This window comes from Rhamphochromis sp. 'chilingali' (assembly GCF_963969265.1).
Source record: "Rhamphochromis sp. 'chilingali' genome assembly, chromosome: 2".
Taxonomy (NCBI): domain Eukaryota; kingdom Metazoa; phylum Chordata; class Actinopteri; order Cichliformes; family Cichlidae; genus Rhamphochromis; species Rhamphochromis sp. 'chilingali'.
Window position 1 is genome coordinate 56155984 of NC_137930.1, and position 19426 is coordinate 56175409.

The following is a 19426-nucleotide window of genomic DNA, read 5'->3' on the forward strand; positions in this document are numbered from 1 at the left end:
AAATAAGTAATTTAGATGTAGCGCAGTGGGGAGTTTCTAATATTTTTATCAAGCCTTAATGAGTAGAGAAGCACATTTAAAAATATATTATACTGTACATACATACCATCACAAACTATGCCGTTTAGCAAAAGAGTGTCGCGTCACCTCTACAGGTTTCCTGATGATATCATTTATTACAGGACACTTATCTGCTTTATGTATATCAATTTCAAATTTTTGTCACGGTGTATAATGTTTCAACAAGCAACTTTACTCCTTGGTGCAGGGTCATGTATGAGAAGCAGAGTGTACCCCAGACAGGTCGCCACCCTAACACAGAAAGGGTCAATTTAGTGGTACAATGAATGCACCAGCTGCTGTGAGGCAACTGTTCTTTTTACATTTATATTTCATACATAATTCCTTTTACAGAGAAGCAGCCCTCTTTTTACTGTTTTGCAATTTATTAAAATTTCACAGATAATTCTAGACATTTGAGAACAAATATTAGTCTACATTAAAAAAGAACATAAGACTTGGATCATAAAACCACTAAAAGAATATCAAGGAACTCAAGTACTGATACAGACCTACCACATACCTAATGTACTGTGTAGTACAGTGTTTCCGTTCAGCACCATGTAACTCCTTTAAATAGATTGCTTGGTGACTCAGTCTTATGTACTGTGGGTGAGTGCAGGATTAACATGGTGACGTCTTAGACAACGACCAAGGACAGTGAGCATATTACACATGCCTTATATTGTAATGTACATGTAATATACAGTATTTAGTGGACAAGCAAATTACCACAACCATTAAAGTGACACAATAAACTTGAAATGCATCATTTACCCATAAGGAGCATAGTGTACCATTGGTTAACAATTGATAATACATAAGAAGACCTGCATTGTTGTTTTCACTCCACACTGCCAACAACAGATGAACACAACCTTGGTCACTGTACACTTCATACTTCAAGTCACATGGTGTCCAGATTCAGTCAGTCTACTATAATGACTCATCGAGCCTGTTATCAAATAACACTAATGGTTGGTACAGTATTCCTGTGCCACACTTCAGAACCAACTCACCTGAAAAGTTCATCTAAGTAGTCTTACTATGAATCCACCCATGCCAGAGTTCACTTTGATCCACTCTTTCAAGCAATGGATGACTAGCAGATTACACAAGCTATAAATATTTATGTACAATCATATTTAGGCAATAAGAAAAATATATTCTCATGCAGGACAATATGCAAAAATAACTTAGAAAATGTCTCTTTCATTGAGCAAAATACTTTTAATACAAGGGCTCTATATCAGAAACACTGATACTGTTTTTTTTTTTTTAAAGCTAGACAAAATACCAATTCACTGATCAGATAATTGGTTTCTTTATTGATCATAAATCAATAAAGGAAAGTACCTTCTACTTAAAATATTAATGAAATATATTCTGTCACTATAATAACATTTCTCATGTTAATTTATCGTTTTTTTATTAAATAAGCTTCCCAATTCAGTGATTGCTGGGACACTAAAGGCTTATTCATAATATTGATTAATTCATAGAATCAAAAATGTTTTAAAACATGTCGATGGCCAAGTTGAAACTGCATATCTTCCAACTTGGAAAACAAACATTTCAGTCTCCTTTGTGAAATGTAAAGTTAATTAACAGGAAGGATGGACATAATATGTAAAAGAATAATCATGAAGATGCACTTCTGTCTTCTGAAAATAATAAAACCCATAAAAATGTCCTACAATGACCATGAAATTGAGACACTAAATGACACTAAAGACAGTGCTGTACATGTGATGAGAAATGTCAAACACAGCAGGGGAAATGCTGTTTCTGTGGATTGATTCCTATGGGGGGGTTTGAGTGTGGATGGGAAGGAGGGCTGCTCCTAGGACACACTAGAGCAGTGGATGCTGGGGGAGCCCATCTGTGTGAGGACCTTGTCCAACCACTGAAGGGGACCATTAAGATGTAGCTCTATCCAGCAGGGGGTGCTGGTCACTGTCTGACGTCTGCAGAACACAAAGAAGGAAAGCACACATTTCTGTCATTGCTGAACCTTTTCTTCTGTACTATATTATAACGGTTGTTGTCTTATAGCTTATACAGTCCATATTTTTGGAAGAATTTCCCGAACAGTGATGCCAGCTCTGGGCTATTTCTGAAGCCATTCAAGTATCTCTGAGGATGTTTTTCTCCAAGGTGTTTGGTGCCAGAAATACAACACGCACCATTCATAGTCCAGTGGGAATCCCCCTTCCAGAGGCAGTTAGAAATATGTCCACACCCCACTTCATACCCCCCTCACTACTGCATGCCTACTGCATTCTTCCTCCTCTCTTACAGAGTCACAGTTACACCATCCCCCATCACCTTCTTTTCCTGTTAAAAGTCGGCTTCAGTCAACAACCCAAAGTCATGTTTTTCTTCTTTTATTCCTCACTTCTCCAATTATGAATGAAGATGTTGAACAACCTCTTTAGAATAATGTGCATTCATTTGTGTAATAAGTTCTACAATAGATGCAATTGTCCACATGTTTCCCAAACAGAACAAATTCTTTTCTTCCACCATTTTACTGCCTAATAAACAAAATGTTGACTCACTGAACCTCAATTTGATTGTATATGCAGTGTACAATTTAAGTTTCCACATCACGTTTAGGGAAAAAAATGCACGGCAGAGACTTGAAAGACATGAGTAATACGAGCCACTCACTAGCTGGGTCAGTTAAATGTTAACTTGTCTTCTGACCTCTAAGCAGGCCATCTACCAGCCAAAATATTTAGTACACTGACATTTATTAACTACCTGTAAATGACCTAACCAGAAAATGACATTTATTTTAATCACTACACAACCTCTACCATTTCAGAACACCATATTACACATTTACGCCACTACAACATGACATCAGTCCTTCTCACGTATTACTTTACTGTCAGTCAAATAATAAGCAAATGCAACAATATCTTATACTTTGTAAGTAATATAAGAAAAATAGTAAAATATTTACCTGTACTCAGCTCCCCAACCCTTAACAAAACTCATCCGAATAGTACACATCCTGGTGAGTTGGTAGACTGCCTCAAATCCCTGGTTGACTGACTGAGAGAGCAGCGCAGCAAACTCCTGGTTGTTGAAGATCTTCAGGTTGCAGCCTAGCAACAAAATATTTATTATCAGGTTTACTAGCACAGAGAATAAAATAAATGTCAGGAGCAGAAGAACACAGTTATACAGTCATACTCTGGTCATATTGCCTTTAATGAGTTTGTGTTTGTATGCACGTTGTGCTGACCTGGAGGTATTTTGCACACAGTGGCAGGATGCCACCCATAGCGCTGGTTGCAGTTAGGGCTTTGGACAAAGATGGCGCTATCACTGAGACATTCTGCAAACACCTCACCCCCGATGTAGTATAACCTCACACCCCGACCTGGAAAAAGAGGAGAAAAAAAAAGCTAGCTCAGCATAAAACAACCTTCACATATAATCAGAACAAATTTATGCCGTCGCTTCGAAATACAGTTAATACCTATGTGTCTGCGTGTGAGTTCTACTCCTGAGTTGCGGTTGACGTTTGACAGCAAGCCCAGACAGAAGCGTTCGGAGTTGGAGGGATCTGTGAATCCATCTACTGTAAGGGAGGGTTGTGAAGCATGGAAGGTCTCTCCAACACGCTGGTTCAACTCATAATAGGAGATGGAGCACCAGAAGGCAGATTCACAATATGTCACAGGTTGAAAGTCTGGTAAGACAAAGAGACATTTACAGGTTTAATCTATTTCCATGATGAAAGAATTAAATAGTTGAATAGCTCTGTCATCAAATTGATGCTGAAGGTGCAGCATCATGACAAAGTCCTGACAAGGTTTCCTTTGGTTCCTCTCCAAAAGCTCTTTCCCATGACCTTCATAACCTCAGCCAGACATGAAATACCTTTCTTAAAAAGCAAAACAAAACAAGGACCTCCTAGTTTGTCTCCACATAGAATAACCCGCCACGCAGACATTTACTGCATTATCTTAAAGCTGCATGTAGCTGGTTTTTCCACACATAAGAACAGAGCAAACACAAAGACTCCATTCATACCATACTTACTGCCCTGAAGCTAAGCCAGACACGATCCACTCACTCAAGTGTGTGCATATATTGCTCATCAGTCTCATAAACAGACATTCAAAAACACCAACCCCCCCCAAAATAAATAAATAAATAACATAATGTTCTCCACAAATAAATAAACAAACCAACAAGAAAATCAAGGATAGTAATGCAAGTGATGCATTGATCCAATGCAGAAGTGTCATAAAATACAGTTGCTTCAATGGCTGCAACAAGAGAGATGGACTCCCATGTGAAAATGTTTCACTTAACAGCTAATTTGCACCTTCTTAACAACTGTACTAATGACGAAATTTTGTATACATGTTTTTTCTTAATATATCTTATATAGTGAATTTTTTTGGAGACTTTAAAATTAGGTGTTTAGCCACATTGAGTGAGAGCTAGGGCAATAAAAGCAATTACAGCCACTATAGCTGACTGCTAGGGTTTACCTCTTCTAATTTAAGTTACTGAAATGTGCCTTTTGACTGTAATTGTGGTGTGTGTAGTTTTTGAAAGATGACAATGGAACTGTCTGACAGATAAAGTGGCCTGCACGGTAGTACAGACTGTCCACGAAGTTTGTGCTTCAGTTGTGGTGACTGGAATTGTATTGCACCCATACAGTTTATTGAAGCATCCTGTTAGCCACATTTGTTGGTGTTGCTGTCTAAATATGGTCACTTGTGACCAAAAAACCCCCCAAAAACTGTTGTGTGTGTTACCCAACTGAGCCACCAGGATCCCAGCCCCAGTGTCCATTTACATCTATTAATGGAGCAGCCAATAGAGCATAACTACATACCGCTGATGCAAATGCTTCTTTACCATTATAAATTAATAATCTGCAGTTCAGGTGTACATGATGATAGTGTCTATCAGCCAGTGTCTTTCAGCATTTATTTAGGTATTAAAGAGTGAGCACAAGCATGTGTACAGTAGAGTTGTGGCAAGTTTTCATACAACAGTGACCATTTCAGACTATATAAAGTCATTATGCATCCGTGTTTTTTCATGTGGGGCGATTGCCCTCTTGAAGTAAATTCAATAAGTGTTCATTTTACATTTAGAGGTTGAGATCAGACTAAAAATATTGAAATATGACCAATTACACTAACCAAATAAAGAAAATCAGAAAAGGGTAGTTACCTTGTAGAAATAAATAAAAACCACTTAGTGTTTGAAAAAATTCAGTTTTCATGTGAATTCAAGAGAAAAAAGCAAGCCTAATTAAATTATTGTCATCCATGCTAGTTAAGGAACTTTGACCGTTTTAACGGTTTGAAAACTAAATGGCTCTTTTGCCAACTTCTCATCTCTACTATTCCAAATACAGACAAACATATGGAGAAAAAAACCCAGTTAAATCCCTTGCGCTCCTCAAATTTGAATCAAGCAACACACCTCAAAATCATTATGATAGCTTTGACCATTCAATTTGTTTTATAGGCTCTGTTGCATGACACACACTTTAGCGATGACAGGCTCTAACACATGAATTAAGTGCAAATATTCTATTACAGCACTTGTACTTTTAATGATATCATTACTACAGGTTTGACTTTCGTAATAACTGGAGAACCATTTATAAAGTTTCTTTTTAAATATGTTATTATCAATTTTTTTCCCATTCACTATTGGGCAGTTCTGTTACTGCTCAGTTTTGTTATATATACATATATCTTGGAGGGTGTAATAAGCTTTTTCCTAACAAGCAAAAAACTTCAAATCCAGATTAAACACTGGATTTTAAATGAATGGCTGAAATTTCTATTGGCGCACATAACTTAAAATATGTCCAGGAGCTAAAGCTGAGTAAACTTGACTGACTGATGTTACTTACCAGGATTATTGTTTGCAGGGGATACAGGATTGGGTGACAGGCTGGGTGAACCTGAAACAGAGTGGTAATAGAAGGTGGGTTCATGACCATTATAAGCTGTAATTAGAGTAGTATAAGCTTCAGGTGTGTGTACAGTCAGGTGACTCACTTGTGTCCATGCTGTGGTTAAGCTGGTGATCATTTGTCTCACCATCCTCACTCAGGTACCCTGGTGGGGGAGTTTCTGTAACACATGGGTTAAGCACACATCATTGTTCTTTTGCGTGTTTAAACTGCTTCTGTGATACAACTACACAAATACAATATTTTAATATAATATAAAAACTGCACTCAGGAACAACATTTTTGGGGCATGAGCCACAAACTAAATCATCCCTGAGAAAAATAATTTAGAGACCGAGTCAAGAATGAGTGGGATGTGTTTTTTGCTTTTTTTCCCCTCACCAGGAATATAGTTGTTCTGGGGCTCAATGCCAGCGGGAAAATTGGTGTTTTCAGGGATGGATGGGCTGTAGTCATCCAGTGGTGGGAACTCGGCAGGGATGTCTGTATGTCGTGGCACTAGAACGGGAGGCAAAACTGGAGACAGTGGATCAGATCAGTTCTGTACCCAGTTTGGAGAAAGCTTTAATTTAACTACAATCATGTGGAACACGTAGCAATTAAGAACACTCACTTGGTGTCTCCACCCTCTGGTAGTGATAGGGGTTGACACATACTTCATCCTTCTTGGTGTGAAAGGCAAATTCACAGTGGTCGGCAGCTCTGAGTTCATGGTGGGACTGCAGATCCGGCCAGCGCCACAAGCGGCAGTAGATCACATGAGGAAGACCTTTTCTGTGGGAAACCTGCAGACGTCCATCCAAAGACCTGAAAGACATCACAGTCGAAATATAAAACATTCAGATTAAATTTAGTCACTCTGTGCTGGTTTACCCTCAATTGTTTCACTAAAATATTTTTCATCTTCAATACAGCTCACAAAATATGTCCAAGAATAAAACAGGGCCCCAATTTTCTACTGACACCTGGGTTAATAATAACAGAATGTAAATGTCTATTTTTACATTTGAAGTGGAAAAGGCCAACCATGAAGCAGCTTTCGTTAAAACTAATAATAATATTTAAGTACTTAACCTCCTAAGACCCGAACTCTTCCACAGCATGCATTTTTAATTTATCTTTGATATTTGGGCATATTGGGCCCCGATGAATGTAAAAACAAAGAATTACCAGATTTTATTTTATTTTTTTTTACCAAATTTTCGTTTCTAAGAAAAATGAGAGCCACAAATTAGGATATTTGTTTAAAATTTCAATAGAACAGTAGCAGTATAATGTCCTCGTAAGTGGATATCAGGCCCTTGTAGAGCAAAATTGAGTATTTGGGTCTAAATAACCAAAAATGTGATGTCCACATATGTGGACGCCAGGTCCTAGGAGGTTATGGTACCTTTGTAGTGTAAACCTATGTATACCCTCATGTAACTGAAATTTAAAAAAATGCAAAGGAAGGATTGTCTTGGAATCTCAGTGTGGGGTAACTTTTTGATGACTTAACATTTCAGTTTATTGTGGAGCTGTGCAACATGAAAAGTGGTTTTCATTCTTTGGCCAAGTTTTAAGTGCACAAATAATCTTTTTATGCATTAACTTCTTAAAATGAACTGGAAAAACTTTTTTATTTCAATGATGAGTTTTTTGACCCAACATAGATTCTGCTGTGCTGTCCCTCCCTCAACTGTGAATGGCCCAATGACCTAAGTGCCAATCACTCTGCTTCCTGTCTACACTCACTGCTGATTGGAGTGATCCAGCACATAAAGTTAATCAGTGAATTTACTTGGGCGTTGCCCTTTTTAAGTCCAGCATGTACGTTCCTTTGCACGGTGATTTAATGTAACCCACCAACCTTCTGGGTCTCTTGAACATTGATTTAGTTGTTGATGTTGCAAGACACTAAGAAGACGTATGTGTCTTTAAGGTACTCTTTACTACCTGGGATAACGGGCACTAATAACACTGTTTTAGAGACGTAATAACAGACACTCTGCTCACATTGTGCACACATTACTTGTTCTTTTGTTATTCACATTATGGAAAAAGGTGGTATTTTTATTTTCAACACTCACATGACCTACTGTCCCTCCAGCTCGTCCCTTGAATCACAACACAATGTGGCTCATACATCTTATTTTCAACCAAAACCAACCAAAACCAAAACCAGGATAGAACCAAAATCAGGTTCTATCCTGATTCTCTCCACCCATGTCTCTCTGAACTAAGACATAACACTAAGAGCTCCTTGAAAGCAATACCATCTGCAGGACACATTCTGCAAGATTGTTTTTGTAACAGCTATACAAGAGTCTCAAAAATGTCCTCTATTTTAATGAGGACTGTAGATTCTTGTCATTTTTGTAGCTTCATGTAGAGATGCTCAGTGAGACTGACACACAAGGACCCAGTGAGGCCCAGTTAGCAATGCAATACCTAAAAGGGTGGTTTTATTTTTCAGACATACAAAACAGACCACAGAATTTTAATGGTTTAGTATAATGACAATATCCACATTTAATTTTGTTCTCTATAAGCCTTGTGTTCACTATGCAATTTTGCCTCACAATGGGGGCAAAATCTTCAAGGAAAATGTGCAACCAGAACTTCTGTTTTTTCCAGTAGCTAAAATGACAAATGGTGGAACGACTGGAAGAACTGCGGAAAGGCTAAAATGAAAAAACAAGAGCCCCATTGTTAAAGATTTCAAATAAAGCAATGAGGGACAAAATCTCATTTTAAGATGAGAGAAAACAAGGTCCAGTTGCCAATATTGTTACTATAATCAGTAAGTAACAGAGCTTACTTTTCATTAGCGTAATACAATCAGGTATTTAAAAAATAGAAGGAACTCCAGTCCTCCTTATGATGACCTGCAGCATTATTTCCTGGGTCAGCTTAGGTCAGCATTTGCAAGCCTCAGCTGAGAGGCTGGCCTGGGCTAGTTTCTGTCTCCCTGGTTTGCCACTCTGACATGATGTCACACAGCCAGTTGAGGCAACCTTCCTGTTTAGCTGAATATACAACAACAGTACATCTACCAGCCAGGAAGTTAGAGCATCACACTACCAACCAAATCACCCCCCGAGTAGAAGACAAACCACTTTCTGTCAAAGACTCCAACTCCAGAAGCAACCACAAGCAGCTGATTATACTACATAAATAAATGCAAGTGCAGCGCAAAGTGCCTGCATCTGCAGAAGCGCATTAAAAAATGTTAACAACGTTTGTCTTTGTTAAAGCACATCTGGTGGCCTACTAGTTAAGACACACACTATATGGACCTAGGATTTCAGTATCACCAGCTGCTCAGTTTTTATTTACATCTGTTCATTTTAACCAAAACGCAAGTCCCTTCATTGCATTTATGTAGTTTTATACAACAATGCACCAGTATGGAACTTGAGGGTCAATAATTCAAAATGATCCTATAGCCAATATAGTGTAATAAACAATAATATTAATCTAACAAATGCAAGAATATGAACAGACATACTGTCTACGTCCGGTTTTATAAGATATCTTTTATCAATGTTGGGTTCCACACCATCTTAAATAATCAGGGTTGTTTCTGGCTTCCCATTATGCTCGCAAGCATGGCTTTGCCACATGTAGTTAAGCTAACCCAGATGTTTTGTCTTATTTAACCTAAGTTTTTGCAATTTCCTCTTATTTGTGGTCATTTGATAAAGAGAAATGTATTTTCTGCTTGAGTGAATGATATCAAGGTTAAAAGTAAGTATTAGTATAATTTCATAATAGGCCAATCATTAACAAAACTCCAAAAAATAACTGAATTATTTTAACAGTGGCATTAATTAAATGCTTACCTAAGGGCAAGAAACACAACCCATTACCAATATATTTGAAATCTACAGTAAACAAGAGAGGTTTACATTATAATACCAATGAACTTAACTTTTTTAATAGGGGTGCAACGATACACAAAATTCACGGTTCGGTTTGGTTCGATACTTTGGTGTCACGGTTCGATATTTTTTCGATACAAAAAAAATGTTCATGCCTTTTTAATTTGTCATTTATTAAAATTATAAATATATATTTTAACTCAAAAGTACAGTTTTTTAATTTAATGTTACTGAAAAAAAAGTAATTTAAAAAATAAATATATCTCAGGGCTCTCAAAATTTCAAAATCCCTGGTAGCCCTTCGGGCAGGGACTCTTCAGTTTTTGGTAGCCCAAAATAAATGTAAGTAGCCCGAATAAAAAAGAGAGCAATTTTTTGATTGATGTTTTGTTTCCTTTACAATATTATACATTAAAGTATAATATTGTAAAGGAAACAAAACATTAATCAAAAAAATTGTTGAAAAACAAATTACAACATTGTATAAAAATTACAATCATCAACTCAAATACTTGGTTCTAATTGAACAGAAATTTCTATGAACTTGTAAGAACTGTGTAGGACATGAATCAGTCTGTGTCAGATCCTGAATTTGAAATTTCCACTGAAGTCACGGGTAAGAGACAAGTGGAACCAAGATCTAGGCCATTTGCTTTTTGAAGTTTGCAAAGACTGCTAAATTTTGCCAGTGGTAGTTCACTCTTTGCAACATAGTACGCTGTTCTAAACAGATTTTTCAGGTTTATTTTTAGTATGTTATTTTCAATTGGTGTTTGTTCTGGGAAAGATATTGCAGACTGAGCAATAATGCATTTCTTGCATTTCTCATGGGTTCTAATGGGGGCCTTTCTTAAAATGACTGGTCCCAGTAACAGAGGCGCTTGTAGACTCAGGAATCGAGAGAAAACCAACAACGCACCCGGCAGAACATTATGTTATTTACACGGGTGCACATAAGTGGTCTGCATGTGCGCATTCGCTGTCAAAATAAAAGACGCGCACCAGATAAGAAGTTGCAACGCGCGTTTGCGTCCATATAAAAGGCACTGTTTTTGTCCGCTAGAGTGGGATTTTCACGGCACATTGTGCACCACATCTCTGTGCATTCTTCATTTGTTTGAAGCCAGCTCACCTCCTGCAACCACTTTTCCGAGAATACATGCTTCTTTTGTGGTTCGGACTCCTTCTGACATTTGTTTGGAGGTAGAGGAACACCAAAGTAATTGCTTAAAGGAGCTTGCTTCTTCGATATCTTTAAGAGTTCTAAACAAATGTCTGTCCTCCTCCAGAAAATCTTATGTATGCAAACACGCGTTGCAACTTCATATCTTGTGCGCGTTTTTTTTTTTGTTTTTTTTTGACATCGAATGCACACCTGCGGACCACTTATGTGCAGCCCCGGTTATATAGCTCGTCATATTGCAGCCACAGAAATTCTTTTGTCCATGAAACCATAAAGCTGCACTTTCTTTTTGCCTTATAGTCTGATTTGTCATAACTTTTCCGTTTTGTGGTAAGCTTTTCTTTGGCTGTCACTTCTTCACCCTGACCTGTCTTATTTGGCTCAGCAGAACTAAAATATATATCCTGCTGCTTTTACACACCACTCGCATAACGGTCAGCGATTCTCTGCGCGATCAACCTCTCACATGTTTAAGCTGCGGGAGATTTCGCTTGTCATGTTTGCATAGTAAGCTAACGATTGATAAGACGATGTCAGAGGAATTGGTGCGCAAATTATCATCACTCACAGATCAGTGCTGTCGCTCTCTATACACAGTTCGCGCGATTGCAAAGTGAAAGCAAAAAACAAGCGCAAATTCAAACGCGATTTCAATATGTCACATATTGACAGTGGCTCACCGATGCCAATGACATAATTACCCAGCTACATTTCCAAAAGAATGCAAAAGCATTGACATATATTTTTCCTTCAATAGCCCGACGGGCAGGGCAGAGATAGATTTTGGTAGCCTGACTGGAAAAACCGCTAGCCCCGGGACGTCGGGCTAGCGATTTTGCAAGCCCTGTATCTGATTGAGGAATCACTCATCTTTGGAAAAGAGAGTTTATTACAGAGGCTCTTTCCAAAATAAAAGCAATACTATATGCTTCTTCTGGGCTATATTCTCAGCAGCATATTGTAGCGGGTCAGGGCTGTTCGGGGTTCTGTTTGTACAGTTATGTTTTGTTTATGTTGCCATAGTGACGGGTGACGCCCTCTCGATGCGACGGTGTGTTCTTCCGGGGTCAGAGGGCGCCCTGTGTGGTGTTGTTGTTGTTGCTGTGCGGTTGCCGCGCTGAGCAGTTAGCTAGCGGCAGTGTTCTTCTGCAGATGTCAATAAACGGCTGTGCTCCCTGGCTAGCTCACGGGAAGCAAGACCAAATGACACCTCCGTCTCCTCCTTGTCTGAGCTCGCCACATTGGTGTCAGAAGTGGGATGATGGTGGCACCCCATGTTCTGACCCGAGTGACTTTTCCCCCGCCGGTCGTGACCGGCCGGTGCGCCAAAAGAAGGCACCTGGACATTTGCAGGACTTTGTGTGGGGCAATGGGGTCGTCGGAGACTACTGACCCCTTAGGTGGGGGCTATGTAGCGGGTCAGGGCTGTTCGGGGTTCTGTTTGTACAGTTATGTTTTGTTTATGTTGCCATAGTGACGGGTGACGCCTTCTCGCTGCGACGGTGTGTCCTTCCGGGGTCAGAGGGCGCCCTGTGTGTTGTTGTTGTTGTTGCTGTGCTGTTGCCGCGCTGAGCAGTTAGCTAGCGGCAGTGTTCTTCTGCAGATGTCAATAAACGGCTGTGCTCCCTGGCTAGCTCACGGGAAGCAAGACCAAACGACACCTCCGTCTCCACCTTGTCTGAGCTCGCCACAATATTAAACATAAATCATGTGCTAACGGCTGTCTAAATGACTCGAGTAAAGTTTGTAGCATGCATGCTTGTTGTTTTTGTCTGCTTCCACTTGTCTTTGCACTAGGATGATGTCAGCGTCAACGGGCAGTCATATTCGTTGTGTTCCCACTAGTGCTGTCAGCGTTAATCTCGTTGAAATGACGTTAACGCCACAACACGGCAAATCTCCGTTAACGAGCTATCCCTGATCGCCCCGTGCGTGGGGCTAGACGGCCAACACGTTAACGAGCTCCCACCCATGTAATTGAGCATTGCGTGGCACATCCAACATACTGTTTTACTTTAGTCCATGACGCGCTTACCTTCAGGGTCATACGTCACATGAAAACCAAAATAATTCCAAACGCCAGATCTGAATGAGGGTGGGGGAGGTTCAATTTGCCATGTTGCAAGGGGAGCTTAACTTCTGTCTCGCTAGCTTGTCCTGCGCTCTTCCTTCTGGCAATGCTGTCTGTGTTGAAGCTCAGTGGATCTGCGCTCGACAGTGCAGCCTAGGCGGAGTAGTCGAACGCAGATTCACTGAGCGCTCAACACAGACAGCATTGTCAGAAGGAAAGTTGATAAAATAAATTACAAATTTTGTATTGTTCGATACATATGCGTACCGAACCGAAAGCACTGTATCGAACGGTTCAATATCGATACGAGTATCATTGCACCCCTATTTTTTAACATGACCAGTTAAAAGGCAAACCTTTGCAGTAAGCTCATACTTTTTACTCTACTTACTGTGGGTGCTTTAAAATCAGTCATGGATGCCAGAAAATTGTGGTGCGCTTAGTTTCACAGTTTTGACATTTTGGTACATAATAATTTCCTGCTGGTTAAGTTCATTCTAGGTGCAAGCACCTCAGGCAAGCACTTGACCACTCTAAATGCTCACAACCCCTTTCTCTCCACGCCACATTAGAGGAGGTGATGAAAGTACAGCACAATGCAGGCTGGCTGCAATACAGAATCACTGAGTCACTCTATCCCCAAAAGATAGCAACACAGCTGTTATTCTGTAAAGTCTACTGTCTATGAACCCACTGACAACTTGAACCACAATCCAAACAGTGGCCCACGCCCTCCCTAGAGCCCAGAGCACATTCCGAACAACTGAGAAAAAGGTTTTAATGTAGGTTACCACCCATGCTTTGACATCCACACTTACTGTGATGGGAGACTCCCAGTTTTGTTAGCAATCAGGCCTACAAGCTGCCTTTTAGGGCTTGGAAAAAATTTCTGGAGGCTTGTTAAGGTCACTGAAGCTCCTTTTGTACTAATTATTAAGAGGAAAAAAAGGTGTGGAACAGCCCTATTTGTTTTATGTGGGAACAAAAGCTAAAGAAACAAAGAATCTTTTTAAATAGCAGGCTTTGTGTTATACCAATGTCTTTACTGTCATTGCTATACCTGTAGCAACAACCTGGCATAATATAGCAGTTTATCACATTCCATGTTCCAGTTAGACAACACGCTTATATATTTACCACCTCCCCAATTTGTCAATCAGCATTATCCTTCGTTCTTACTGGTAGCTGCTTCAATGGGCTCGCCTCTAACTTGAAAAAGGTTCAACTCTGACCAACCACTTTGTACTGCTAACCTTTAGAATCAACTTTCACTCTTACATTTGTCTGAATTTTACTGACATTCCACAGAGACCCCCACTAAATTTATGCCAGTCTCTTCCTGTGAGGACAACCCTTAAGTCCCTGGGCCTCTACTGGACGGGACACCATTTTTAAAATGCTACATCTTGTTTTGGTGTTTTGATTGTGGCACTGGAGACCTGAATTGATTTGAAAGACATAGCTTATGAGTTACACCACTCTGACACTCATCAAACCGTTTACTAATCACTCATGCCAACAGGGAAACACTCATTCTGGAATTGAATACTGCCATTTTGAAATGTTTTATCATAAGATAAAGTGATCATTAAAACCAACTTTGTATTGACTTGTATAACCTTTCACTTTAAAGGGATAAGGTGACCCAAAGCATGCCAGCAAAACGCCACCATAAAATAAGTAGGGGCTTAAGGTCCAAATTTTTTCTGTGACTGTCACAGGTCTCAAGGTCATGGTAACAACATTCATTATGTTAACTCCTTACCCATAGAAAGCTAACAAGGAGTAACCCTTTAATCTCTTTTATGAACTGAGTGGTTCTTTCATATTTCAGGCCTGCTTATAGAACAAAATGATTGGGCGTGCATCAGAGATTAATGGGAATGGTCTCTGCCTATGCAGCTACACTTGGAACCCAATAGTCACAAAACCAGGTCTGTTTGGATATACTGAGGTGTCAAACCTAGTCATTAAGGGGAGATCTTTATAAGGGAAAGGGGCTACTTTTTGTGTCCTTTGATTGAAGACTGTATACAATAAGTAAACACATTTACTTATGAGTAAACATATTTAACTGCACACATGCACTGAGTTGTCTTAACGCTTAAAAACACCTTCCTAATATTGGGTAGGACCCAGCATACAGACAAAACAGTTTTGGGAAACCTCTGGGGATGTCCAGGACTGTCTGGCACCAGGACACTGACAGGAGACCCTTTAGGCTGGAATAAAGTCTTCCTTCATCAGGCCTGTTCTTGCCCACTGATGCTTGATTAGATTGGAAAGAATCCAGGGAGTGTGATGCCAGGTTGAGACATTTGTGAACTGCTTTTTTATGTTGTGGAGTGTGTCCCTGCTTAGGGATTCCACTGCCACCAGATGAGTGAGGCAAGTAATCATGTTTAAGATGGTGTTACATGTCAAAGTGCTGTCCGCATGAATCCCGGCCAGCAACCACCAAAACACTGCAGTCTGACAAAATGATCAGAGTTAAGTATTTCACTAAGGATTTTTATGTTGTGCCTAATCAGTCTACTTCTGTGCACTGATTCAAAGCACCGGTAATACAACTATGTGGCTCCAATGTGATGTGTCACACCCAGTGAGTCCACCTCATATGTCTGACAAATTGTGCAGGTCTAATACAGATGGGTATCCCATATGGGGAATCCCAAACTGGACTCTTATTATAACTTTCCCAGAGAACAGACACACACAGTCTAAACATCCTCTATGAGTCAAGCTCCAGCTTAGCCAAACCACTCCCTCTCAGTTTATCACATGTGTGAACTGTGGACATATTTATGCAGCACTAGTTAGCATGTCAGCAGGTGAAGCTAGCTCGGAGATAAACACTCACTACTACAGCATTGCCTCACAATTACATGCTGCACAGCTGGTCTTACTACAGATCATATCGTTGCGCAAACTAATGCTGGAAAATAACATAACAGACTCTAATATATGGGTTGAAACACACCATATTATTCCTTTAACGCTACCAGGCAAATAATTTTATATATATATACACACACACACACACACACACATATATATGTGTATATATATATATATATATATATATATATATATATATATGTGTGTGTGTGTGTGTGTGTGTGTGTGTGTATGTGTGTATATATGTATATATGTATATATATATATATATATATATATATAAATTGCCTGTAAGGAGTTAACATCTGCAGAACAAAATTGTATCTATTTAACACGGGTTAAGATGATAAGATGATAGAGCTAATGTTAGCTCTAAATACAATGCACGATTGGTTTTATTCTGGCGGCAGGTCCAATCAAAATCCATGTCATAACATCAAACGCTTTATGTTGTCTTTGATGTGGCAATTCGCCAGTTTGACTTTGCTCTCTATAAAATAGAGCTGCTTTAAATACAAACATCTGCTAATATCAACTCAAGCTAACTACCTAGCTGCTTGGGCTAACGCTAGCTGTCACCAGCATTAGCTTGCTAGCTCACTTATTCAGAGGCAGTCAGTCAGCGCTCTGTCTTTGTCTTTACCTGGGTATAGTTAGGCATTTTGTGTTGACATTCTGTGTTGTGATGGCCTTCTCCAGCTCGTCCAGCTGTCCCGTCCGTTTTAACTTCTTCACCAGACTTTTGACAGCTTTTTCACACCATTTTTCCTCCTGTCCGTTCTGCTCTCCTTTCTTCCAGCCAAGAAGCCTCTTCACAACTGGAGGGGTGAACGGTAAGATAGACATTTTAACCTGCAACTGCAACAACTAGTTACAGCTCCTATCTTTAATTTATTACTGTAGACACTTTGTTTTTTCAGACTTTCAACTATTTAGCTTGCTAGCTAAACTCCTAGACAGGTGAATGTCTGATGGCTGCCGGGGGCTCAGAACCAGCAGCAGCGGTGCGCGTCGCAGCTTCCCTCCGTTCAAGTATGCTCAGTGTCGGCGTGCAGCAGGACCTCGGCCAGCCTGCCTGCCTGCCCCTCCTCCTGCTCCTCAGTCAGCTGGTCTGCCCTACTGCACCTGTATCACACAACTTTCTTACACATTACACAGCCACTAAATGCTACTTAGTATATAGAACAAAAAAAAAACAGTGACATAAAATACACGCTTCTTTCTTAGACGATTAAAAATATAAAGCTAAACAAATTAATTAAAATAAAAATCTTCTTAAATGTATGTGATGTTCAATCTTAAACTTATGAAACTTTAATATATAATTTCTCAGTGTTTATTTAGTAATCAGTGAAGAAGGAGTATTGGCGACTAAAAACCTGCACGAGAAACGGGGGAGGGGGAGGAGGACAAAAAAGTATATGAGCACTGAAAAGTGATCCAACTTTTGCATTTACTGTGTCCGAGAATAGAAGACCCTTGGGAGTAATCCCTTTGATCCCCTCATAAAGGTGATTTAATTTCACTTCAGATGCATCTTTCCAGAAATGTATGAGGGGGGTCACTGTGCATTCAGTGGTATTTCAGGGTTTATGGTTTTATTGATAAGTGCACTGCCTCCCGTAAACAGCTGTGTGCCTGCGCTATAAATACTCCCATCCAGGACAAGCCCCTCTTCCCTCTCTTTATTTATAGCTTCTATCAATGACTCCTGTCTATTTTTAAGTAAGTATTTGGCATAGCTCCTTACTTCCTTCATCCTAAATAAATATTATAGCTGTCTTGGCAATGTCACAAGGACACCTTCATGACTCTCTGTTCACCAGCCAGCTGAGTGCTGCATGTATCTGAAAGTATTCCAGTGTTCAGTGCATTTATCTCAAAAACACCCAAGGGCTTATAATGGAAGTATGATTACAATTATATATTATTACAGATTTTCTTCAGATGTCACTCATTAAAGGGGGACCTATTGCGTGCTTCCTCATTATTTTATCTTATATATTGTTCCAATACTGGGTTGAAATAATGGTGACGCTGTGTGCAGGTTATCCCTACGAGCCAAAGGCTCAGGCTTCAAACTGCTGCACACACTCGTTTTAGAACAACGCATACATGCTCATCTCAGGCACACAGCTCTGGCTCTGAGCAGACACTGCCCATCCAGTTGCAATTCAAACCTTCTACTTGCAGGGGTGAGCCAATCAGAAGAAAGATGCCATAAAGGGAGGGGGAATGGAGCTAAAAGGGCTTGTTTCAGACAAAAGATGAACTAGAGTGCTGCATCAAGGTGCATTACAAGATAACTGAGGAATTGGTTTTGACATTTAAGTAGATTAGAGTCTATAGGGGAAAAAAGCTGCACGTCATGTTGTCTATAAACAATGACATCATTTATAGAATGACAGAAAATAATTTAATAATAATAATTTATTCATAATAACAATTTGATCTTAGTTTGGTGATCCCTTGGTGAATTAAGAAGCAGCTGAAGTGGCTTAACAATGTTTATAAGTGTGTCTACAGTGTAGCATCCTGGCTGTTCCATACAGATATCTAGGTTCAGACAGATCTGACTTTAAAAGACTCAATTTAAGTAAAATGAAATTTGGAAAAGTCTTACTCTGTGTTTTAAAATATTTCTGCCACTGATAAGCACAACAGGAGAGTGATGAGTGCTGCTTTTTTTTCTACTTGGATTGTTTGTTGCAGGGCCACCTCTCTTTACTGCCACAGGAGCATAAGCTGGACAGCCAGTGTGGAGAGTTTTTGTCAGTGTGTGTGTTTGTGTGTGTGGTAGAGAGAGAGAGAGAGAACTAGAGCATTTGGGCAAAATGTGTCAGATGGGGGGTCAACGGGCCACAGCTGGCATTAGAAGGTCTTCTGGACAAAGTAAAGAATGATTTTGGACAAAAGACATGACAGCTGGTTGAATAAGTAATGACTGCTGGCAATCTGATAGATAACAATGGCACTCTGATGGGCCACTCATGGCTATGTGGGAAATAAGCAGCATGTGTTGGAGGGGCCCAATCAGCTGGGCTGCTGGCATAACATTACTTATACAGAAGGAAAGCAATTAGAGTAATGTCTGTGTGTGTGCGTCTGTGTGGAGGGGCAGCTGCAGAGACATTTAAAGTTTTAAAAATACCACTAAGACTTTAAAATGACTAACATTTTTCTTGTGATCGCAGTTCTGCTGTAAACACAAATTCTGTGGCTCGAGCGATGAACATCATGCTTATTGTATGATTAAAAAAATAAGAGCATGTCACATTTACCCTCCACAAACCTGTAATTGCCTCGGCAGCTAATTGCAGTGTGTTAGAGCTGGATGTGGCTGTTCAGCGCAGTCCCATATGGGTGGGGTTCAGTTCCCC

At 39.7% G+C, this 19426-nt stretch overlaps 1 protein-coding gene across 1 annotated transcript; it reads right to left on the reverse strand.

The window, feature by feature from the left end:
* Nucleotides 1-29: 29 nt before the first annotated feature.
* On the reverse strand, nt 30-17125 carry smad3b (SMAD family member 3b). Its single transcript, XM_080870780.1, has 9 exons — nt 16690-17125; nt 6645-6838; nt 6413-6547; nt 6117-6191; nt 5969-6019; nt 3554-3766; nt 3317-3454; nt 3032-3176; nt 30-2027 (listed from the first exon to the last, which is right to left on the reverse strand). The coding sequence occupies exons 1-9, from the start codon at nt 16890-16892 to the stop codon at nt 1904-1906; spliced, it is 1278 nt and encodes a 425-aa protein (XP_080726906.1). The 5' UTR covers nt 16893-17125; the 3' UTR covers nt 30-1903.
* Between the last annotated feature and the right edge of the window lie 2301 nt (nt 17126-19426).

Coding starts and splice junctions, on each gene's coding strand:
- smad3b (XM_080870780.1), bottom strand. CDS start 16,892: ATGTCTATCTTACCGTTCACCCCTCCAGTTGTGAAGAGGCTTCTTGGC. Junction 3,455..3,553: donor ACTCACACGCAGACACATAG/GTATTAACTGTA, acceptor CTCTTTTTCCAG/GTCGGGGTGTGAGGTTATAC. Junction 3,177..3,316: donor TGTGTGCAAAATACCTCCAG/GTCAGCACAACG, acceptor TTTTGTTGCTAG/GCTGCAACCTGAAGATCTTC.